Source organism: Ictalurus furcatus, chromosome 13, assembly GCF_023375685.1.
Source record: "Ictalurus furcatus strain D&B chromosome 13, Billie_1.0, whole genome shotgun sequence".
In the NCBI taxonomy this organism is placed as follows: Eukaryota; Metazoa; Chordata; class Actinopteri; order Siluriformes; family Ictaluridae; genus Ictalurus; species Ictalurus furcatus.
In genome coordinates, this window is record NC_071267.1 from 27,609,887 (window position 1) to 27,634,886 (window position 25,000).

The 25,000-nt window shown below is 43.0% G+C and overlaps 1 protein-coding gene across 17 annotated transcripts in view; it reads left to right on the forward strand.

Moving 5' to 3' along the window:
- The window catches only part of cpxm2 (carboxypeptidase X (M14 family), member 2), a 55,608-nt gene that overhangs the window by 24,408 nt on the left and 6,200 nt on the right, over positions 1-25,000 (forward strand). For all 17 annotated transcript variants that reach the window (XM_053639818.1, XM_053639825.1, XM_053639830.1 and 14 more), the window contains 9 exons: positions 8,853-8,962; positions 10,509-10,648; positions 13,025-13,109; positions 16,325-16,475; positions 16,833-16,921; positions 20,542-20,665; positions 20,823-21,019; positions 22,132-22,311; positions 24,670-24,967. In XM_053639818.1, coding sequence (XP_053495793.1) covers positions 8,853-8,962; positions 10,509-10,648; positions 13,025-13,109; positions 16,325-16,475; positions 16,833-16,921; positions 20,542-20,665; positions 20,823-21,019; positions 22,132-22,311; positions 24,670-24,967 — 1,374 coding nt within the window. The remainder of the gene's footprint in view (positions 1-8,852; positions 8,963-10,508; positions 10,649-13,024; positions 13,110-16,324; positions 16,476-16,832; positions 16,922-20,541; positions 20,666-20,822; positions 21,020-22,131; positions 22,312-24,669; positions 24,968-25,000) is intronic.

The following is a 25,000-nucleotide window of genomic DNA, read 5'->3' on the forward strand; positions in this document are numbered from 1 at the left end:
TGGCTGTTAACAGGCCACTGTGGAGCTCTGTTAGCTTGCTTGGATTCTCCATACTGGAATCCCAAAGGACAAAACAAAGCGAAAGGGTCTGACAACGGAGAGAACTAATCTCACATGCTGTGTTCAGCTGCACCGCCTGCAGCAGGATATGTGGCTCTGGAATTGGTCTCGACAGCCACGTACTGAATGACTGCCAAACGGAAAGGAAAAGGATTATGGCTGGCTGGTTTAAGCACCGGGACTCAAAATAAAACTCAGAAGGAGTCTGCCTTCCACGCTGAACTTGTAGTGGACAACGTGTGACCATCGTTCGTTATACACTTGCAAAATACACTGACAGGAAATAAGTATTTAGACACTTTTCACACTGTTTTTTGTTATTTGATGTACTTCCAGTGCATATATCCACTTCGCATTAACACACATAAGGTCTGCCTGTCTGTTCTGTTTCCTGTGGAAGCTAAAGAAGTTTGGACCGAACCCGAAAACCTTCACCAATGTCTACCACTGCCCTGCCATAGAGAAGATCCTGACTGGGTGTATCACTGTATGCTATGGCAGATTACTACTTTGTTGCAAAGCTGTTGTTGGTAATGACTGCTTGGAGACATCTACAGTAAGAAGTAATTGCTTTCCGCACCTTTGTGGTTCAAGCTTGGTCCATTCCTGTTGGCAAATCGTCTTCAAATCAAGGTTACGATGATCCCTCCAAGAGTTTCACTGGGATTCAAGTCAGGAGATTGTCTAGACCATTCAAGACCTTCTCGAGTTATTGTGGCTGTGTGTTTGGGGTCGTTGTTGAAACGTCCATCTTGTCCCTAGATTCAGTTTCTTGGCCGATGAGATTAAATCTCATCTAATACGACCCAGTACCGGTATCGCTCCGTTCGTGTTTCCTTTGTAATGCCCCATATACCATCTGTATAGAACCCCATATCATGATGCTCCCAGCACCGTGCTTCACTGTGTGTATGATATTCTTGGGATCATACTCACAACCCTTCTTTCTCCAAACATGCCGAGCTGAATTATTACCAAAGAGTTCTGTTTTGGTTTAATCCAACCAGAGTATACTGCTCCAAAAGAGGTGCGATTTGTCTAAATGCTTTTATACATGCAGCTCCGTGCTTATTTTTAAGCAGAGGAGTTTAGCGTGAGGTGTAGAAACAGAGACGATCGAGGTGCAGTCCGTTTCTTATTGTCCTCTGTGTGACTGTCTGCTGCTTTCACGTGACTGCTGGCTTCTCTCTTATCTTCTCTATTACCGTTACTCTAACTACCATTATCGTTGTGAACTCTTGTGTGGTTTATCTGTGGGACGATTCGTTCCACGAACGTTTCACCTGCATGTTATCGAACCAGTTGTACTGGCATGGATGTGTAAGGACTTTGCTATGGCTCTGGAGCTTTTCCCATTTGAGCATTGTTTAATAACGTTGCTCCTGAGAACTTTCGGAAGCTCCTTCACCTTCAGCATGATTGCTACTTGATGTGTGAAATCTTCCCAATAAAAATCCTTTTTACAGCATTTACATCTAGAACTTTAGTTTATACTCATGAATACTTACTTTTTTGTTCACATTTCTGAATACAAAGTCAAACGACCTTATGTGTGTAAGAGATGTCTAAATATTTCATGCTGCTTTATACCTGCTTAACTTTTCCAGTTAGCAGAATACTGGAGACTCCAGAGCGTATGGTGTGTGTGTGTGTGTGTTACAGAAAGAGAAGCCTGTAGGCAGATGGTTTGATCACAGCACACTCACACACTCATACACATCCTCCTAAGTCCTGCTAACACTGTCACTGTGTGTAATGGGATGGTGTGTGAAAGCGGGGAGGCGGAGCTTGGTCGTGTGATCTCATTACTCACCCGCTATAGTGGTTAAATGTTAGAAACTCTTTTATGTCGTCCGTTAAAAAGTGCATGTCCCTTCGTGTTCATCTTCTGATGAAGTGTTTGTCCTGGAAAAAGAGCAACACCAACACAAATGTAGTATAAACACGCATGATTATAATTTAATAACATATAGGAATACAAATAAGAAAGAATCTTGTAAAAGTACGCGTTTTATTCAGATAGAAGAGAAGAGACCTGCGTTAGCATGTCACATTTCAGGATTACTAGCGCAGTGAGCCACATAGCATTAGCGATTCCGGTCATTACAGAGATCGAGATAGAAAGATAGACAAGCTGCGTTCACGCCACGTCGTAATTACCGTGATTACGAGATTCTGATTTGTGAAAAAGCGTTCGCATCCTCGTAGAACCCATAATTGTAAACGAGGGATTTTCGGAGTGCTCCGACTTGTACCACCTGACCGCTGCGTGTAGATATCTCGTAATATTTCTGTGTAATGATTCATATACTTGACCATTATTAATGCAATATTACAATACAATGCAGTTTAATGTAGCACAGAGTCGGATAACACACGGATTCATTTTGGCGTATAGAAACGTGTAATTCCGAGTCCAAGCTCAGAGTAGAACGTCCGGGTCGTCGTGTAGTGATTACGGTACTTCTGACATGGCATGACTGCTATGGCATGACCGGTAGAGAGAGAGAGAAAGATAGCGGGACAGAGTCCCACTCCCTTGGATTTTGTTTCTCCTCGTGAGCCAGATAGCGAGCTTGGCCTGATCCATCATAAAATTCAATAAAAGAGCAGATTTCCGTGTGCAGCTGTATATTTTGGCCCGAACACACACACACACACACACAAATACACATGCATTGAGTCCAGCCGACGCCAAACCCCCTGAACCAGGATTTGAGTAATGTGAACAGTTTTCTGAAGAGCAGGTGGTCCAGTGTTTCCTCCCTGCCACAAAATGGACATTCTTCTCCTAGAGTGGGGAACATAAACCTCAAGGAGGGTGTTGAGGTAGGGGGCGCTGTTCCAGACGAGGTCTTACGTGAGAATCAAGGTCTTGAATTTGATACGGGTGATAACAGGAAGCTGAAGGAAACGGAGGTGAAGAGGGGTGTGACGTGGGTTCTCTTGGGCTGGTTGGAGACGAGGCGCGCTGCTGCATTCTGAATCATCTGAAGGGGTTTGATGGAGCTGCTGGGAGGCCCGAGAGTAGTGCGCTGCAGTAGTCCAGTTTAGAGATAACAAGAGCCTGGACTAGTGAGGTAGGGTCTGATTTTCTTGATGTTGTACAGAATGAACCTACAGGATCGTGCAGTTGTTGAAATACTCAAATGTCAGTTGTGGTGTTTGGAAAGACAGAAGAGCTCCTTCCTCCTCCTCATAGTAACGATGATAGAGGCTCCTGACTTCCTCCAGAGCCACGCCCCAGAGCCTCCAAGGAGCAGGAGGGCGAGTTTACCAGGTCTTTGATTTTTAGTGATCCATACTCTCTGGAAGTGCTGTCAGATGTCTCTAGAAGATAACATTCTGGACTGGATCAGCAGATTCTGCAGCAATAACACTTCTTCAGCTTGGGGATGGTTCAGAGCGAGAGAGAGAGAAGAGAGGGAATAAATATCACCGTGACATCATGACATATCGGACAGCATATAACTGTCAGGCGGTGGCGCTGGACGTAACATGGGTCCTCAGTCGAGATGATATCACGCAAGAAAAATGTGCTTAAGATCAAGATCAGGATCGAGTACAACTGAGACACACCTTTTTTCAGACAGACTCCGCCCCCTGTGTGCATAACTCTCATGTAACTTCACGTAACTAGCGCAGTAGTCTGTAGTTACGTCGAGCACTTCCTCAGTCTGAGATATCTGTGCGGTCAGTGTGTCCTTGTGCCTCAGAGTAATCTAAATGAAGTCTTTCTGTAAGAGGAGGAAGAGGAGGAGGAAGAGGAGGAGGAGGGCATGATCAGACAAGCAGGTGGTGTGTTTTATTTCATGCTCGAGACAGAAGCTTTTCTTCTCTTGTTATAAATATCTGAGCTCGCCGTATGAGGTGTTTAATCTCTGTGAATAATGTTTGTTGTACAGGAAGTAGGTCTGGTGCTCAAGCTAAAAAAACAATGTCCTAAATATGGCTAGTGTGAGCATCCGCCTGACGTACGGGTGACTTACTTCCTGTTTAATAAGTCACTAGGCTAACGTTAACGATTATTACAGTCACATACGAGCTCATTTAGCCTCACCGAGCTGTAAGTGTAATCGATCATCTGATGACTCGTGGACAGTGAACGATTCCCGGAACTGGGTTTTCACTTCCGCTCGTACCTGTGAGAACCGGAAACCACAAGGTTAATAGTTCACGTCATTCCGGTTGAGATTCGGCCCATACATCGATAACTCCTGTGCGTGATCTATTGTTAGAGTCAAAAAGTCACGCAGAACATTTCTCCTCAATACTAAAACACCACAGTGCAGTAGGATTCTGGATTCTGGATGGTGATTGGTCAGGAGGTGTTGATTAATCTTTTTCAACAGCGGCTCTGACGTTAGCGCAGGTTTATATTAATAACCTCGTTCTAATACGTTATTGTTTCTATAGCAACAGCTCGTTCAAATACTTAAAGTGTGAAACTAAATGTGGGATCATTTCAATTTCCAGCTGATGATGTCATAATGAGGTTTACTGCAGCTGACCAATCAGCAGCTTCGAATAAATACACACTCCCACTATTCATTTTCATTCTATTTCTTTTATTTCTTATTGCTCCCTTCCTTCCTTCCTTCCTTCCTTCGTTCCTTCCTTCCTTCCTTCTTTACTCCCTCCCTCCCTCCCTCCCTTATTTCATTCCTTCCTTCTTTCCTCCCTTCCTTCCTTCCTTCCTTCATTCCTCCCTTCCTTCATTCCTTCCTTCTTTCCTCCCTCCCTCCCTTCCTTCCTTCATTCCTTCCTTCTTTCCTCCCTCCCTTCCTTCCTTCCTTCATTCCTTCCTTCCTTCATTCCTTCCTTCTTTCCTCCCTCCCTCCCTTCCTTCCTTCCTCCCTTCCTTCCTTCCTTCCTTCCTTCGTTCCTTCCTTCCTTCATTCCTTCCTTCTTTACTCCCTCCCTCCCTCCCTCCCTTATTTCATTCCTTCCTTCTTTCCTCCCTTCCTTCCTTCCTTCCTTCATTCCTCCCTTCCTTCATTCCTTCCTTCTTTCCTCCCTCCCTCCCTTCCTTCCTTCATTCCTTCCTTCTTTCCTCCCTCCCTTCCTTCCTTCATTCCTTCCTTCCTTCATTCCTTCCTTCTTTCCTCCCTCCCTCCCTTCCTTCCTTCCTTAATTCCTTCCTTCTTTCCTCCCTCCCTTCCTTCCTTCCTTCATTCCTTCCTTCCTTCATTCCTTCCTTCTTTCCTCCCTCCCTCCCTTCCTCCCTCCCTTCCTTCCTTCCTTCCTTCATTCCTTCTTTCTTTCCTCCCTCCCTCCCTTCCTTCCTTCCTTCATTCCTTCCTTCTTTCCTCCCTCCCTTCCTTCCTTCCTTCATTCCTTCCTTCCTTCATTCCTTCCTTCTTTCCTCCCTCCCTCCCTTCCTTCCTTCCTTCATTCCTTCTTTCTTTCCTCCCTCCCTCCCTTCCTTCCTTCCTTCATTCCTTCCTTCATTCCTTCCTTCCTTCCTCCCTTCCTTCCTTCCTTCCTTCGTTCCTTCCTTCCTGCATTACTTCCATCCTTCCTCCCTTCCTTCCTTTGTTCCTTCCTTCCTTCCTTCATTCCTTCCTTCCTTCCTTCATTCCTTCCTTCCTTCCTTCCTCCCTTCGTTCGTTCGCTCCTTCCTTCCTTCCTCCCTTCATTCCTTCCTTCTTTTCTGCCACCCTTCCTTCCTTCGTTCCTTCCTTCCTGCATTACTTCCTTCCTTCCTCCCTTCCTTTGTTCCTTCCTTCCTTCCTCCCTTCCTTCCTTCCTTCGTTCCTTCGTTCCTTCCTCCCTTCCTTCCTTCATTCCTTCCTCCCTTCCTTCATTCCTTCCTTCCTCCCTTCGTTCGTTTGTTCATTCGTTCCTTCCTTCCTTCCTTCCTCCCTTCCTTCCTTCCTTCGTTCCTTCCTTCCTTCATTCCTCCCCTCGTTCCTTCCTTCCTCCCTTCCTTCCTTCCTTCCTCCCTTCCTTCCTTTGTTTCTTTTAGTACCATGAATACCTTGCTTCTGTTTTGTCTTTCTTTCATTTCCTTCCTATTTTTCTTTTCTCTTTCTCTCTCTCTCTTTCTCTCTAATTCTTTACTTTTCTTCTTCTCACTTTCTCGCTGCCCCTCCATATCCTTCCTTCCATTTTGTTCCTTCATTCATCTGTATTAATGCGCCCTTTCTAACACATCAGTGTTTATTTTAAATATTAAAGAGACTTTCTTCAACATCGTATCTTACGTTCAGTATGGTACTCATGGTACTGTATGGATCTTTTCTCCTGCAAAATTATGATCACCACTAGGCTGATTGGCGTGTCTAAAGTGTCCGTAGTGTATGAATGGGTGTGTGAGTGTGTATGTGATTGTACCCTGTGATGGATTGGCACCCTGTCCAGGGTGTACCCCGCCTTGTGCCCCATGCTCCTTGGGATAGACTCCAGGTCCCCCTGAGGAAGCGATAATGTTTATTAAATTTAATGAGATGGAATGTTGATTGAATTGAATTGAATCTGGCATTCCAAATTCAACATCTGCACTGACCTTTGCGTTCGAGCTGTGGTGAGGTTATGCAACGGAGAGCATGTGGTCAGCATACTGAATGTCCACACACACACACACACACACACACACAAACACACATACAAACACACACAAACAAGCAAGTGAGAAGTCAAAGCTGTTCTCCAGACGAGGTATTTTGGTCAGAATGCTAGTATAATAGTGTGTGTCTCAGTGGAGTCTGTCTGATGTGTCTGATCTCACACATTTGAATGCCACATCATATTTTCTGTCTGAAATCACACGGACAGACTCGAGGCCAGGCCAAGGCAAACCACAGACCCTGATGAAGGCCGTCTTTGTTATCCCGCATCCCGCTGTCAGTTGATATTTTACAGCTTTATTTACTTCATTCTGCAGTTCTGAGCTCATGATTGCGCCGGGTTCGTTTCAGCTGTAAAACTGGTCAAAGGAAGCAATTATTTCACCAAAAAACAAACTTCAGAAACTTCATCTGGGTAACAAAATATAACTTCATCATCGGTGTTGCTTTCCATCTTACGCTTTCCTCATAATCTTTTCACATGGTAGTAAAATCCAGAGGGTTTTCAAAAACAAAACACCTGTCAGGTTTCATTTACCCTAGTTCTACTGATCAGACATAACATTAAAACCACCTGATTAATATCGTGTAGGTCCTCCCCACCTTGTCCCACCAAAACAGGCCTGGACTCCACAAGACCTCTGAAGATGTGCTGTGGTATCCGGAATCCTTTAAGTCCTGTAAGTTGTGAGGTCGGGCCTACGTGGATCGGAATTGTTTGTCCAGAACATCTCACAGACGCTGGATCGGATCGAGATCTGGGGTCCGAGTCAACACCTTGAACTCTTTGTCGTGTTCCTCACACCGTTCCTGAACAGTGTGTGCAGTGTGTCAGGGAGCGTTATCCTGCTGAAAGAGGACACTGATATCAGGGAACACCGTTACCATGAAGGGGTGTACTCGGTCTGCAGAAATGTTTAGGTAGGTATCAATGTAGCATCCACATGAATGCAGGACCCGAGGTTTCCCAGCAGAACATTGCGCAGAGCATCACACTTCCTCCGCCGGCTCGCCTTCACCAGGTGTCCTTCCATGGAGCACTTTTGGTAGGTACTAACCACTGCATACCAGGAACACCTCACAAGACCTTCGGTTTTGGAGATGTTCTGATCCAGTCGTCTAACCATCACTATTTGGCCCTTGTCAAAGTGGCTCAGATCCTTACGCTTGCCCATTTTTCCTGCTTCTAACACATCGACTTTGAGAACTGACTGTTCACTTTCTACCTAATTGTCATGTATCAAGGAGGTAACTCTGGACTTCATTTCCCAGCAGCCACTGCACCATACTACATCATTGTCACATGATCACCTGCACCTGTATCACATTTCTGTTTAACGAGCACTCATATATATAGCCACTGTTTGTACCGCTTCCTCGACTTACGTATTGTCTATCTTGACCTCTGTCCTTGTACCATGTTTTGTTTCATCGTTTATGTTTAGCCTTAGCCACAGTATTTTGCCTGGTTGTCTTAGTGTCTTTGTTTTGTTGTTTGTTTGTTTATTAAACTGTTTGAAGATCTGCACTTGCTTCCATATCTACCTTTGTAACGTGACACTAATAAATATATCCCCCCCTCAACAGGTGCCGCCGTAACCTGACTGATGATCAATGTTATTAACGTCACCTGTCAGTGCTTTTAATGTTATGGCTGATCGGTGTAGATGTTTCTGTACATTTGTTCAGTACATAAGTATTCATCCCCCTGGTCTAATACTTGGTAGAACCACCTTTTGCTGCAGACACAACATCTGCCAGTTTTGTACATCTGGATCCTGCCTAATAAATATACCGCACCCCTCGACAGGTGCCTCTGTAAATGAGTTTTTAATGTTATGGCTGATCGGTGTCTCCTTCCTTGACAGTATTTGGGTAGGGATACAGTATATTGTGGTAATTATATTTTGCGGAAAAGAAACTAAAGTTGTTTTCCGAAATCAAAATGTAGTAATTGAGGTCATAATATTGTATAATTGTCTGCAATACAGCGATATGTTCCGTCTTGCAGCCGAATAAATCAGGCGGGTCACGGCACCACCGTGTTTCCTGTTTAATGTCCATGTGCTCATGTAAATGCGTTCATTTCGAGAGAGATTTAGAGATGAAACTCTGCTGAACTGAACACCACTGTCTGCGGTGCGACTTGATGAACGCACACCATCATGAGCAGGTTCTACTTCCTGTTGGTGGTGTTTGTGGAGTAAACGTTTGCTCTCTTAGATTGCCCTCCTCTCGGCCTCGAGACTCTGAAAATCGATGACTTCCAGCTTCACGCCTCCAGCATGCAGCGGTACGGTCTGGGAGCTCACCGAGGACGACTCAACATCCAGGTTAGCTCATCGTCACAGATACAGGGCTTTTTCAGAAATTTCCCACAATGCACTGAATTATTCATGACTGTGCAATGAGGTAAAGTGTGAAATTAGATATGTTATTAATATGATACGCTTAATGTGTCCTCCGTCAGGGTTTAGCTGAGTGTGTAAAGCGCTAATCACCCAGGCAACAGACTATTAGCTAGCTCATATGGTATATTATGTTAATAATAACTTAAATGATGATATTCTATTCATAGGGACTCATCGTTGTGACTCCGTATCTGTGTACACTGCCCGAAATTCTAACGATTACTCTTCGACGTATCGTTCTCACCATGTCGCTCTGGACTTTAGCATGAATTTGGACCTGAGACAGGAGGTACTGGGCTGTACAGTACGTCTTGTACGGGGTCGAGGGATTAGGAGATAGGAAACTAATGTGAAAATGATAACACTGGATTTTTGTAGCTTGTGACATTTCTTTTGTTTAGTTATTTATCTTTGCGTTAAACAATTTATAGTTTTATTTGAGAACTGGTACTGATCCGATATGCAGTATCAGTATCGGGTCAAAACGAGCACATAACGGTGGATCTCGGAGATCGGACCCCGCAATAAAACAGCAAAGATTGGAATCGGATTCGAAAAATACGTTTATTTTTGGAATTGGAACGGTTATAAATGCGATTGGAAAGGCACTTGGCTGTGTTTTTCTTTCGTTAGGATTGATTTTGTTATATTTATGCTTTATTATTTATTATATTTACAATGTAAGCCATTATTGCGTGGAATACTTTAACGCTGAAGTCATCTCTACTATCAGAATAAAATCCTAAAACGTTTCGTTATGTTTAACCGTAACTCGGGAAATACCCAAATATATTTCCTGTAATATTCTACTAAAAAACGACACATTTATTTATTTGTTTATTTGTTTGCTTATGCAGTCATTTATTTATTCATTCAAATGTATTTATTCATTTATTTGTTTACGCATTTATTAGTGCCTCAACTCAGCTCTGGTTAAAATAAACATGTGAATCTGCATGGTCACGTCTGTACACTGAACAATTTATAGAGTTAATATGTTTAATAACATGTAAAATTACCATTTAGTGTAAGAGGATAGTTCATTCAAGTCGAAAAGGAACCCTGTCGCAGGATCAACTTCGTAGCAGTTCAACTTTATATATAATTATATAAAAACTTTATATATAACAAGTATATAATTCAAAATCTGATTGATTCACTGTTTAAACCCCCCCCCACTTAGTTACTAATAAAGAGAACAGCGCAGCAATGTTGCTAGCATTGAGATTAGCTAGCTAATCCATCCAGCTAGTGTTTAGACCATTGAATGAGACCTCAGGTTCATCACCCTCGTCGGTGTAGTCATCAGGTCACAGTGAGAAATCCACTCAAGCTAAAAGCAATCTTTCATCAACATCTCACTCGGTGTGTGTCTGAGAACATTTCTCTAGCAGAGAACATTTTCTGGCTGGTTTGTGATAAAAAAAAATAATATATATATATATTATTTCACGTATCGCTTTTCCAGGCCGGTCTGTACGAGGACGATCTGTACGACGGCGCGTGGTGTGCAGGAAGGAACGACCCTCTGCAGTGGTTCGAGGTCGACGCCCGGAGACTCACCAAATTCACCGGAGTCATAACACAGGGCAGGAGCTCACACTGGTCGTGAGTAATCTTAAAAACAAATAAAACCCCACGTCCTCAACTGGGAAACTCAGGGCGGTCTCCTCAACCCCCGAGTTCAGCAAGTGACGCCAAATCAAAAACGGCATCTGCAGTAAACACAGCAGCACTGTTTACCTTTAGATCAATCAACATACAGGCATACCGACGTCTTAAATCTGAAACACCGACTCTACAGTTCACTGATCTGAGGAACATTATACATCACTCATCACAGGTAGCTGGCTAGCTCGTTGCTAACAAACGATGAACATAGAAGCGTCCCCACTTCGTAGCTTGAACGTGATGTAGCTAGGTCGAAAATGACGCGATTGCGAGTTCCGACTTCCTGTTTCCGAGGGAAGTCGAATGCAGCATAACGATCTTTTTGTCATTTTCAGCTCTCTGTGAGCGTTGCCTTTTATGGAGTTTCATGGGCGTGGCTAAATGTCAGAATAAAAACCTATCTGTGCTGTGAACGTGGCGAGACTTCGGGTCGATCCGTGAAAACATTCACACACAGCTTCACTCGAAGATAATAAATGAGCCTCAGTGTGTTAAAGCTGATAACTAAAACCTTCTGGAAATATAAACAAACCTAACTAAGGTTTATATAACTGACAAAACATCACCTAAAGTCACTGATAAAATTAGCAAACATTTATTGTTCTGTTTTATTATTAAGTATTGATTAAATCAAACTTTTATCATAATAATTGAACCTGAGACCTGAATAGATAAATACACGATATAAAATATGTTTTCATTTTTAACTAAACGAATTAAGCTTTAATGAATAAATGTACGATGTATTACTTGCTAATGAATCATTTATCATTGGATTTTTAAATTTAAAATAAAACTTAATGTCTTACGTCCACACGCTTTCAAACGAAACAAAGGAACAAAATGAAACAGAGATTAAATTAAATGTGGAGAAAGATTACAGGTGTGCAACAATTATTAGTCAAAAGGGTTTTACGCACCTGCTTGAGTGGATTTTCCAAACTCCACATCCAGGCTGTTAAGATCATCTGCCTCTGATGGTTCATGCCTCTGAGGTTGACAGATTTGGTAGAATTGGCAGCACCTAAAAAACCCCAGAATGAACCTGTGGGACTGAACGTCCTGAAAGGAAACAGGTCCAAAAACCCCAATTTTTTAAATTAGAGATGCACTTTATTAAAAAGGTCTTCCGCATACTCTCGCCCATGATGGTGCCGCGTCTAACACACACTACTAAAGTGTACACACAGAGCTGCTTCTCAGGTTAGTGCGAGATTTGCACTTTATTTTAATATTTCATCTCCTTTTATCCAATTATAGTAACTTCCTGTAACACGTGGCTAACACACACCGCTATCACGGCTGGTCCTGGGCTGGAGAGGAAGTGAGGATTTTGCTGCAGGCCTCTTTATAGTAATTAGAATAAAAGGATACGGATAATGAATTATTAATTAATTGGGGGATATTTTTGGTTTGCCCTGAGCTCATTTGCTGCTGCGGGAAGACAAGACTATTTTTAAATCCCACAATCACAATGGTGTCGAAATCGACTAAACATCCGACTGCCGAGCTTTAAATATTCGACGAAGACGTTAAAGAAATTCCCCAAAACACTTTAGAAAACATGGAAAAAACCCTGGGAAGTGGTGATTCAACAGGAACCCTGAATCATAACGGTGAACTAAACCCCTTAGAGCTGCGGATCAGCAGTGTTACAGTCCTGAGACATCATGTAGTCATCTTATTCAGCCCATAAATAAGGGATTTGCAATATTTCTTTTGGCCTGTGACTCCATTTTATGGCCCAGAGTTCTCACGACCCCGCGACCCTTCTTCTTCTTCTTCTTCTGTTTTACTAAGCCTAGAATTACAGCTCCGCTAGTAGTAATTTCACATGCCTTACTGTAAAGCAGGGCAGAATCCTGGGTCACTTTCTTATTTAATGATTAAAATTGATCTGAACAAATACATTTTGTTTGAAATTCATGATGGAATGCTTAACAATACAAAAATTGAAAAGCAGGAATAAAAAAACACAAACTCGGTGTGCAGCGTATTCTTTCGTGTTTTGTTTCGAGTTTTTGTTCTGGTTTTGTTCCTGTCTCCGCCCCCCTACCCTGTCATTGGTTTATTACCCTACTGTGTTCACCTGTGCTGTGTCTCGTCTTGAATTAGCTTGGCTAACGTCTGCCCTGTTGTTTCTGTTCCTCCTTCCAAAGTCTCATCATGTTTTCATCCTGTTAATTCTGAAAACCCCACAACAAATAGCTTTTAACTCTGCTGCTCAGACGAACCTAACCTCTTCCTCACATATTCCTCAATCTCTACTGCAGCATTCCTTCCACTGCTTTTCCATTTCTGACACTTTTTCAGGAGTGATTGGGTGACGTTGTACCGAGTTTTGGTCAGCAATGATTCACACACCTGGGTCACACTGAAGAACGGCTCTAGAGACCTGGTGAGCAGAGCATGTACCTAACAGTTATTATTATTATTAGTAGTAGTAGTAGTATTACATACAACTAATAATAATTATTATTCATATCACATTACATTTAGGATGCACCTTGAAGTGCTTTACAGCAGACATGTTCTGTTTTTTTATTAGTCTGAGTCGAGTCACATGTGAAATATAACATGTAAGAGTCCAAGCCACAGATGAATTTTGAGACTTGACACATTATAACTCATTCTGCATGGAAGTGCCATCTGTGCAGAGTTAAAAAGACAAACATTTACAAATGATCTTAAATATAGTTACATTTATGTCAAGTCGAGTCGAGTTCAGAGTCTACTATGTCTACTACGAGTCGAGTCACATGTCCATTATGTGTCTGAGTCAAGTCATACATCACCTATGAGTCTGAGTCAAGTCCAGAGTCCACTATGAGTCTGAGTCGAGTCACACGTCAACAATCCGTCTGAGTCGAGTCCAGAGTCCACTATGAGTCTGAGTTGAGTCACACATTCACTATGAGTCTGAGTTGAGTCACATGTCCATTATGCATCTGAGATGAGTCAAACATTTACTATGAGTCTGAGTTGAGTCACATGTCCACAATGCATCTGAGTCGAGTCCAGAGTCCACTATGCATCTGAGTTGAGTTACACGTCCACTGAGTCGCACATCCGCTATGAGTCTGAGACAAGTCACATGTCCTGTATGAGTATGAGTCAAGTCTCACAAATATCATGAGTCTGAGTCGCGTCAAGTCACATGTCCACAATGACTTACAGTCAAGTTCAGAGTTCACTATGAGTCTGAGTCAAGTTCAGAGTTCACTATGAGTCTGAGTCAAGTCCAGAGTCCACTGTCTAAATTGAATCACATGTCCACTGAGTCTGAGTCTCATTAAATGGTAAACTAAAAAGGTATTTTGTTAAACTGGTAATGGAGGGGACCTGATGAAAACTGACATTATTGAATGATGAGTATTTTGGAGCATAAAAAGCAAAAAGTCAGCCATTTTGTCTTTAATGTTTAAAACAGCAGATTCAGGAAACCCTCAACAGAATGATATTATAATTACTGTTATTACATTGCAAATAAAATACCGCTGAATTTATTTAATCTTCTACAAAATGAAACCGGATTGAAACTGATCTAACTGAACCTGATTAACCTGACTGAATTTGGTTCAGGCTTCTGTCTCCAACACTAGAATTAACATCACTCCATGCCTGTAATCGGTGAGCACTTCATTCCAGACGGGCTGATTATTTTTATTACAGTGTTATCCGCTTTTTTGTTTTACAAACCTTCTAATCATTTCTATTAATTGGGATGATAATTAAAAGAGATTCCTAATTAATTACAGATGCAGCTCCTCTCGCACAGGAGAACGTCATTGTTATTATAATTACTGATCAAATCCTGTATGAACATTTGATTGCTGTTGATTGTGAAGAGTGTATCCTTGTTTCAGGTTTATTAGATGCTCATTTGCAAACCTAATTAGCATGAGATATAATTGTAAATAATTGTGCACCATGTTGGAGACTCAAAGCGCGTCAATTAAAACCCTGCTGAGACACAGTGAGACTGTTCATCTATTCACTAACACTTACAGCTCCAATAAAGCTTTGGCAGTAATTGTGTTAGCGCAAACTGAAGGTGACAGCACTGAGGAGGAAAGAATGAAAGTTCATGTAGAACTTTAGGAAGAAATATGGAGAAGAACTTTTGAGTCAACTCAAACTTGGTAACCTTGTGACTGGACGCAGACTCATAGTGGACATGGGACTTAACTCAGACTCATAATGGACATGTGACTTGACTCAGACTCATAGTGGACATGTGACTTGACTCAGACTCATAGTGGACATGTGACTCGACTCAGACTCATAATGGACATGTGACTTGACTCAGACTCATAGTGGACATGTGACTCGACTCAGACTCATAATGAACATGTGACTCGACTCAGACTCATAGTGGACATGTGACTCAACTCAGACTCATAGTGGACATGTGACTCGACTCAGACTCATAGTGGACATGTGACTCGACTCAGACTCATAGTGGACATGTGACTCGACTCAGACTCATAGTGGACATGTGACTCAACTTAGACTCATAGTGGACATGTGACTCGACTTAGACTCATAGTGGACATGTGACTCGACTCAGACTCATAGTGGACATGTGACTCGACTCAGACTCATAATGAACATGTGACTCGACTCAGACTCATAGTGGACATGTGACTCGACTCAGACTCATAGTGGACATGTGACTCGACTCAGACTCATAGTGGACATGTGACTCGACTCAGACTCATAGTGGATATGTGACTCGACTCAGACTCATAGTGGACATGTGACTCGACTTAGACTCATAGTGGACATGTGACTCGACTTAGACTCATAGTGGACATGTGACTCGACTCAGACTCATAGTGGATATGTGACTTGACTTAGACTCATAGTGGACATGTGACTCGACTCAGACTCATAGTGGACATGTGACTCGACTCAGACTCATAGTGGACATGTGACTCGACTCAGACTCATAGTGGACATGTGACTCAACTCAGACTCATAGTGGACATGTGACTCGACTCAGACTCATAGTAGACGTGTGACTTGACTCAGATTCAAAATGGACATGTGACTCAACTCAGACTCATAGTGTACATTTGACATGACTCAAACTCATAGTGGACAAGTGACAACTCATACTGGAACTGTGACTCGACTCAGACTCATAGCGGACTCTGGAATTGACTCAGACTCTTAGTGTACATTTGACATGACTCAGACTCAGTGGACGTGCGACTCAGCTGAAACTCAGAGTGGGCAGGTAACTCAACTCAAACTGGACCTGTGACTGACTTAGACTCATAGTGGACCTATGACTAGACTCAGACTCATGGTGGACATATGACTCGTCTCAGACTCATAGTGGACATGTGACTCGTCTCAGACTAGTAAACTCTTGAATCCTCTCTGACTCATTGTGACTTCTTGACTTGTCTTAGACTTCATAAACTCACTTGGAATCACAAATAGTCATAAAATAACCAAAGCACAGTTTTATTTGTTTTTATTTGCCCTATAGTTTCTTGTATGGACTTGATATTTTCAGTACATTACAATTTTAGTATTTTGACCTTGAGGATGATGAATAACAGTTGATTTTGTATTCGTCATGACCTGTGCTTGCCTCAGTAGCTGTTCATTGGCAATAAGGAGAAGGAGATCCCGGTGCTGAACAAATTCCCCAGGCCTGTGGTGGCGCGCTACATCCGGATCAACCCGCGCTCCTGGCACAAACACGGCAGCATCTGTATGAGGGCGGAGATACTGGGGTGTCCCTTACCAGGTAATAAAAAAAAAAAAACGGCCTGGGTTCTTCACAGCGGAGAAGAAGAAGCAGTGTGTACGTAGGTCGATGTCAATGTAGTACAGCAGAGGGCTCATCTTTCAGAAAACTTTCCAAGTAGAACTCATTTAGAACTCTAGAACCCATAACCATCCAAAGCAGCCACGAGGAACCCTTTTTCATGCAGGTGGTACACATCAGTAGCTATGTTTACGTGCAGCTTAATAATGAAAAGATCCGTTTAATATGGATTTATTCCGTTATAGGTTTTATACACTACAAGGGTTCATTACAGAACGTTGTTTTGTTTTTATAAAGTATGCCTTTAGATCGTATCTCCATGTGTGTACGTTTCAGATCCTAATAATTACTACCACCGCCGCAACGAAATCACCACCACAGACAAGCTGGACTTCAGACACCACAACTACAAGGAGATGAGGCAGGTAAAGAAGGATCCTCACCACTACATCCTCACCGACTTTAATTATAATTACCTTCACGACGCTTTACATTCACACTGATTCATTTGGCTATATTATAAATATCAGAAACCTGCAGTAGGTGGCGCATTTGCAGCTGTTCCTAGCAACTAATATACGTCAACATGTCTGTTATTTTGGACTGTGGTGCAATGTCACTATATAGATTCCTAACTGCTTGAAAGTTGGACAGAAATGTTCAGCAACCAAGATATGACCAACGTATTACTCTAAAAAAATAGAGTAACGATAATGAGTCTTTATTGATCACGTACACATTACAGCACAGTGAAAGCCTTTTCTTCGCATACCCCAGCATGTTAATAAGTTGGGTCAGAGTGCAGGGTCGGCCATGATACAGCGCCCCCTGGAGCAGAGAGGGTTAAGGGCCTTGCTCAAGGGCCCAACAGTGGCAGCTTGGCAGTGCTGGGGCTTGAACCCCCGACCTTCTGATCAGTCATCCAGAGCCTTAACCACTGCCCCTAATACTGTATAATACTGAGGAATACTGTATAATAATAATAATAATAATAATAATAATAATAATAATAATAATAATAATAATAATGCCAGCCCCTGCGATGGACTGGCACCCTGTCCAGGGTGTACCCCGCCTTGTGCCCCATGCTCCCTGGGATTGGCTCCAGGTTTCCCCGCAACACTGGAAAGGATAAAGCGGTATAGAAGATGGATGGATGGATGGATGGATTATCCACAACATTAAACAAATATAAATGGATTTTTTTTTTAAATATATGACGTGTCTTTATTTAATATATGAAAACACATCATTGGCAAACTGCTGTGGTATAAAATGGAATAAAACACTTCAGGACATGCCGTTATAGGAAAATAATCAACCTTGGGGTGGTCACAGTAGCTCTCCACGTACCCCTCCATCATTTCCTACAACACCCTGCCTCATCATGTTTTATTCTTAACCAGCACTAACAATATTTACAGATATTTCCGAAGCCAAACACGTGCCATTTCGCTTGCTGATTATTTCTGTGCATCACAAAGCAGAAGAACAACACATGCTAACTAACCTGTAGTATCTTCTAATACACATGTCAGTGGTGCTGTTCAACAAGAAAGCGTTGTCTGAGCTAATGACATCCACGCTGCCCGCCCACATGCTCGCTCAGGAAAAACAGATGTCTGGAGAAATGATTTACAATGTGGAAATCACAGTTCATCAAGAGCTTAATTAAAATCCCATTCTTTCTGCTTTGATTAAGTACAATACACGCAGCTGGCAAACAAAACATCTGAACACATTGTTAAGCATGCAGGCTGACGGATCGCCACGCCGTTTCCCAGCATGCCGCGCTTTTGTTTAGCGCACGTATTGAACCGCTATGAGAGCGAACTCTACAGAACGCACAGGCAGATGTTCCTCACGTTCATTCGCACCGTGCTCCTGCGCTGTCATTTCTCCTCTCCGCCGTGATACGAGGCTAATGAATCCCCTCCTTTCTGTGGATCACGGTATCTGTGATCCACTGTGCTTATCTCGTCCTGAAACATTCACGGAACGCACGGAACGATTTGGGATAACATTTAATATTTAAAGAGCTTAATATGCTGCATGCATTAAGTGAAGATTTAAACACTCTGTGCTGTTATAGCTTCAGTGTTCAAGGTTTATATCGTTGTGAAGGATAACGGGGAGTTACTGTAACAGCACTGTTTTTCTGTAACAGAACATTCCCGAGTGGTTTATTCCTCTTATACCACAGCAACTTGGCAACGGTTACAGGTTTTTATGTATTAATACTGTGGATCAGGTGGTAGAGCGGGTTGTCCACTAATCGTAGGGTTGGCGGTTCGATTCCCAGCCCACATGACTCCACATGACTCTACGTGACTCCACATGACTCTACGTGACTCCACATGCCGAAGTGTCCTTGGGCAAGGCTCTGAACCCCAAACTGCTCCCGATGGCAAGTTAGCGCCTTGCATGGCAGCTCTGCTACCACTGGTGTGCGTGTGTGAATGTGTGTGCGTGAGTGTGTGTGTGAATGGCTGAATGAGACACAGTGTAAAGCACTTTGGATGAAAACGCTATATAAGTGCAGACCATTTATTAATGAACAATGTTTACTGTTACGTTTAATGTTACTGGAACACATTCATTCGTGTTCTCGTTTATGTTATAGCAGCTATAAGCACATTTGACATTTGATGGCGTTGGGCAGATGCAGGTGAGGGCTAAGGGCCTTGATCAAGGGCCCAACAGGGGTGGCTTAGCAGTGCTGGGGCTCGAACTCCTGACCTTCTGATCAGTAACCCAGAGCCTTTCACCACTGAGCCACCGCAGCCCCTATGTTATGTTAGTGTTTATGTTTATATTAACACTATGTGAACATAATCCAACTGAATTAATTATAAAGTTGTTTCAATTACGTTTAGCATAAGCGATAAAAATCATGTTTTTGATGAGAGATGTAATATTTTAATGTAAAACCGTACGTAGTATTTTTTTCTTAAACCTACCCACCCACAGATTCCTTTCTTTTTTTTTTTTTTTTCCAGTGTAGTTTGAAATAGAAGTCTTGTTCTATTGGTAGATAATATTTTCTCATTGTACACATTTTTTATTTTAAATGAAAAGCTTGAGATTAGTAAAAGCATCTAAACAGATGAATCTTACATTCGGATCTCTTTTATTTGCTAAGAGTTCACCAGATTCACTTCTTTTTCACTTCTAAAGTGCATTTATACTGTTGAAATTGAGCCTTTTTCTTAATTTATTAACTAAAAATGCGAGTTGTTAATAGGCATTTTTTATTTTTAATCTTATTTGTGGGTTGTGGAATCACTCACATCAATACAGTATATTATATTTAAATATTTCTTGCGCTGAAAAAAAAAATGATACCAAAGTTAAAAACATTTTAAGGTGGTTTAATACAGCAAAATAAAATCCATGGCGTAGACGTCAAAGGGTTGATAAGATGAACGATTAGATGCACCGGCCCATATTTAATTAAGATATTTACAAGTTCTAAGAAATATTTTTTGCACAGGTCCTCCACCCCTCCGGTTATTAAACCCCGTCCAGAATAACACACACTTTCACACACGCTCATGAATCAGGGACCAACGACCGGATTCTCAGGATTCCCGTGAACAAATGTGACATAGAGGCATGACAAAGCGCTGACACTGGAGACTCCTTCCAAAACAGACAGAGTGAAAACACAGTCTGAAGTAGGAGAAGTTGTTTGGTTTTTCACCGCTGTGCAGAATCTGCTGACAGAATCGAACTAAATCTGATCAGTAACGTTTATACGCCTGAGGGTTTTACAGACTGGTGTGCAGGAGGCTCTTTATATACTTATTTACTTATTATTTAAAAGATGCAGTTATAGAATAATCAACAACTCCATCACACCACGCTGTCGCTGATTATTTTCCTACAGCGGATCATTTTCTTCCTTGTTTAAGTCTCGCGCGGCCTTCGTAAGCACCGTCGACTGCTGAAAATGGTTGTGTAAAGTTGTGTAACGCCTAGTGATGTAAAAAACAAAACAAAACAAAAGAACAACATGTAAATAAATCTTTTGTTTCTGCTGCAGTTAATGAAGGTGGTGAATGAGATGTGCCCGAATATAACTCGCATTTATAACATCGGGAAGAGCTACAACGGGCAGAAACTCTACGCTATAGAGATAACAGATCATCCAGGAGAACATGAGCTGGGTAAGACATCATTACACACACACACACACACACACACACACACACACACACACACACACACACACACACACACTCTTTACAGCCTTCTAAACAAAAGTGCTACCATGACTCATCAAAACACACTGGCAGGTCTGACTCATCCACCCCCCTCCTCCAGGTGAGCCGGAGTTTCGCTACACAGCGGGTTCCCATGGTAACGAGGTGCTGGGGCGTGAACTCCTCCTCCTGTTAATGCAGTTCTTATGCGTGGAGTATCGCTCCGGTAACCAACGGATACGACACCTGGTTCACGAGACGCGGATCCATCTACTGCCGTCGGTCAACCCAGATGGATACGACAAGGCCGCAGAGGCTGTAGGACACACACACACACACACACACACACACACACACACACACGCACACAATAACGTGTTTATTTGGATTAACACAATCACAAACAGATGTAATAGACAATAACTTTTAACTATCTGTAAATCCACTCACACACACTGTGGAATGTCACTGGAGGTCCAGATTAAATACATAAATACGCCAGTATAAATGGATTAATCATGAGGTAAAGGGTCTGCACTTATATAGCACCTTTTACCCTTAGCGGTTTTACAAAGCGCTTTACAGTGTTTCTCAATCACCCATTCTCACTCACACACACACACACACACACACACACACACACACACACCTGCAAGGCGCTAACCTGCCATCGGGAGCAACTTGGGGTTCAGTGTCTTGCCCAAGGACACTTCGGCATGTGGAGTCACGTGGAGCCATGTGGTGTCATGTGGAGTCACGTGGAGTCACATGGTGTCATGTGGAGTCACGTGGAGTCATGTGGTGCCATGTGGTGTCATGTGGAGTCATGTGGAGTCACGTGGAGTCACGTGGAGTCATGTGGTATCATGTGGTGTCATGTGGAGTCATGTGGTGTCATGTGGTGTCATGTGGAGTCACGTGGAGTCATGTGGTGTCACGTGGAGTCACGTGGAGTCATGTGGTGTCATGTGGAGTCATGTGGTGTCATGTGGAGTCATGTGGTGTCATGTGGTGTCATGTGGAGTCGTGGTGTCATGTGGTGTCATGTGGAGTCATGTGGTGTCATGTGGTGTCATGTGGAGTCATGTGGTGTCATGTGGTGTCATGTGGATCATGTGGGCGGGGAATCGAATCGGCATTATTTTATTAACTTCACAACTCAAACACTAAATTAAAAGTGTGATCAAATCGAGTACATCCCACACACACACACACACACACACACACACACACACATACACACACACACAATGATTTCATGATTTTCTCAATCGAACTGTCGGAGCTAAAAATGGAATGTAAAATAGCGAGATCAAGTGCTATTCTGTGCGCAGCTGAATAACGAATGTGGAAGCCATTTTTGTTCAGCGGGACCAGTGAACCGACTCCGATTACCACGCGCTCCAAAATATAAACTGTCCTGTTCCTAGGGCTCCGAGCTGAGCGGATGGTCTTTGGGTCGATGGAGTCAGGATGGCATGGACATCCACCATAACTTCCCTGACCTGAACAAAATTCTGTGGGAAGCCGAGTCTCGGAAATGGGTCCCACGCAAGTTCCACAACCACCACGTACCCATTCCTGAGTGGTACCTGTCCAAAAACGCCACGGTATGTCATCCACACACACACACACATGCATAACTCCGCAGATGGGACTGGATGGTTTATGCCGATCTCAGTGGAATATCAGTCAGGCGCAGATGTCAGTGCAGGGTTTCACCAGAATCCGAAAAGATCAAACAAACACCAGAATCGATAGACAAGCGAAGTTTCAGACGATCAGCAGACGGGCTAGACAGCGTCAATACCGGACAAGCCTGTTCACAAACAAACACAGTGGTATGTTGGAGCGAGAATTCAACATTCACACGTTCACAGAAAATCAGAGTTATGTATTTATATGGCGTGTGCTGATCGGGAGCGAATCCGGAACAAATCCATGTACGGATCACTATACAGTAAAATACCGTAAAAAAGTCCTGTTTTTATTACTGACGGATTCTCGAATCCGATTGGCCAGAAGGTGTCGATTAATTCTCTGTAACCGCAGCTCTGACACTAGCGCAGGGTTGTATTAACACGCTCGTTCGGATACGTTATACGTTATCGTTTCTATAGCAACAGCCCGTTCCAGAAAAAAACAAAAACAACACGTGTGTAACTGCGGTTCCGTGAGGAGATGTGTTTATTAATGTAACACGTAGGGAATATGGAAGGAGTCTCCAGCGTCAGCGCGTCGTGAAGCCGGTGAGGGAACTACAAAACGATGAAAAATAACGAGCGACGTGTTGCTGTTTAACGAATTTAAAATGGTCATCGTCTGTAAACTGCTGCGGTGTAAGAGGAATAAAACACTTAACTTTGGGGTGGTGACAGCATCTCTCTCTCTCTCTCTCTCACACACACACACACACACACACACACACAGTGTTTTATTCCTCACTTATCAATCAGCCTGCTGTTTCGAGTGTTTTTATTCAGAAGGAGATTATTCTGAATACGTCCATCTTTTCATTAAAACTAATTAGTACTCAGTGAAAACCGGCCGCATTTACGCGTCTCCACCTGCCACTCTGCTGAACTGTTCCGGCTCGAGCGTCTTTATTTACACTTTTTCTTCATTAATGCTGATCTTTCGGAGGTTTTTGTTCTTCTTCCTGTGGCTGAGCGTTCGCCCCAGCAGCTTTCACCTCACACAGAGAACTCGCGTAGCATGAGGACTTTCACTGCTAGCGAAGATTTGATGCATCCGTCCCTGAGTCGTGAATAAAATTATCATCAGTGTGTGAGTGTGTGTGTATGTGTGTGTGTGTGTGTGTGTGTGTGTATGTGATAACCACAAAGAAGCCACAATAAATAAGAAACACATCAAATGAACAGTCTCACGCTAACCCTGCTAGTTTTTTGTTCGTTCTTAGCTCTATTAGCATTCTTCACCTAATGTTCGCTTTAAATCCAAGCACGGAGAGTCATTATTTAGGACAGAATGCTGCGGAAAGTGTGACATTTCTGTCAGAAGCGATGCTGCTGTGGACGTAAAGAGAAACTCTGAGCTCCCTGCAGCGCGTGTTTGCATTAGCATGGCAGCCATAATTAGAAAATAGAGGCAAACCACCCAGGCTGACACACTGTTTTAGAGGTGCTTATTTCCACACATAAACACATTCACACACACACACACACACACACACACACACACACATTTCATCACGTTCAGCAGAGCGTGTGCTGCTGTGGCGGTTATTTCTGAACATGTGTGAGTCAGAGTCGGTGCTGATTGCTGTCACGGCCCTGGTCTTAACTCTCCCGTTATAGAAACCAAATCTGCTGCATAAATGACCCGAGACATAACGGGCGCTTCATAAACAACCCGAAACAGATACAAGTAATAATTAATAACGTGGTTATTGTACATATTTAAAGTGCATTACAGACCTACACGCTATATACGCGCTAAAATCAAACCTCTCCTTTAAAACCCTCCGTGTGAGAGCTTTACAAAGCGCTGACACTGGAGACTCCTTCCGTAAACGTTAAACGAGCATCCGTTGATGCGGCGCGCCCGCTGTACTGTGCCGAGCTGTTGCTATAGAAACGATAACGCATTCAAACGTACGCATCAGTAGCCTCTAAACCTGATGTGATGTGCAGCTGCTCTACATCCAGAGCTGCTGTTATAGAGAATTATAGAGCAACACTTTCTGACCAATCACAATCCAGGCTGCGATGTAAATATGCGCATATATTTTAATCCCAGGTAATCAGAGTACATAATCCAGATAGTGCACACACTCACCTCATGTTTGAGGACATTCTCTGTCTGAACAGTGCTGAAATACTCTCTACACGTGTCCCTACGCTATTTATATCTCGTGCTCTAAATGTTTTGTTTTTAAAATAAATAAAATCCACAATGCAGTACTATATCACTATTAGAGGAGCGATATGAACATCTTAATGTGACAGGTTGCCGTGGAGACGCGGGCGCTGCTGGGATGGATGGACAAGATCCCGTTCGTCTTAGGGGGCAATCTTCAAGGCGGCGAGCTGGTAGTGACCTTCCCTTACGACCGGACTCGGCTCTCTGGAGTTTTGAAGGGGGCCACGCCCACTCCAGACGACCCGGTGTTCCGCTGGCTGGCGTTCTCATACGCCTCCACACACCGGCTGATGACAGCCCCGATGCGCAGGGTGTGTCACACACACGACTTCACCAAAGAGGACGGCACCATCAACGGGGCGTCCTGGCACACGGCCGCAGGAAGTGAGTGAGGTTTGGGAATAAAGATCCCATCCA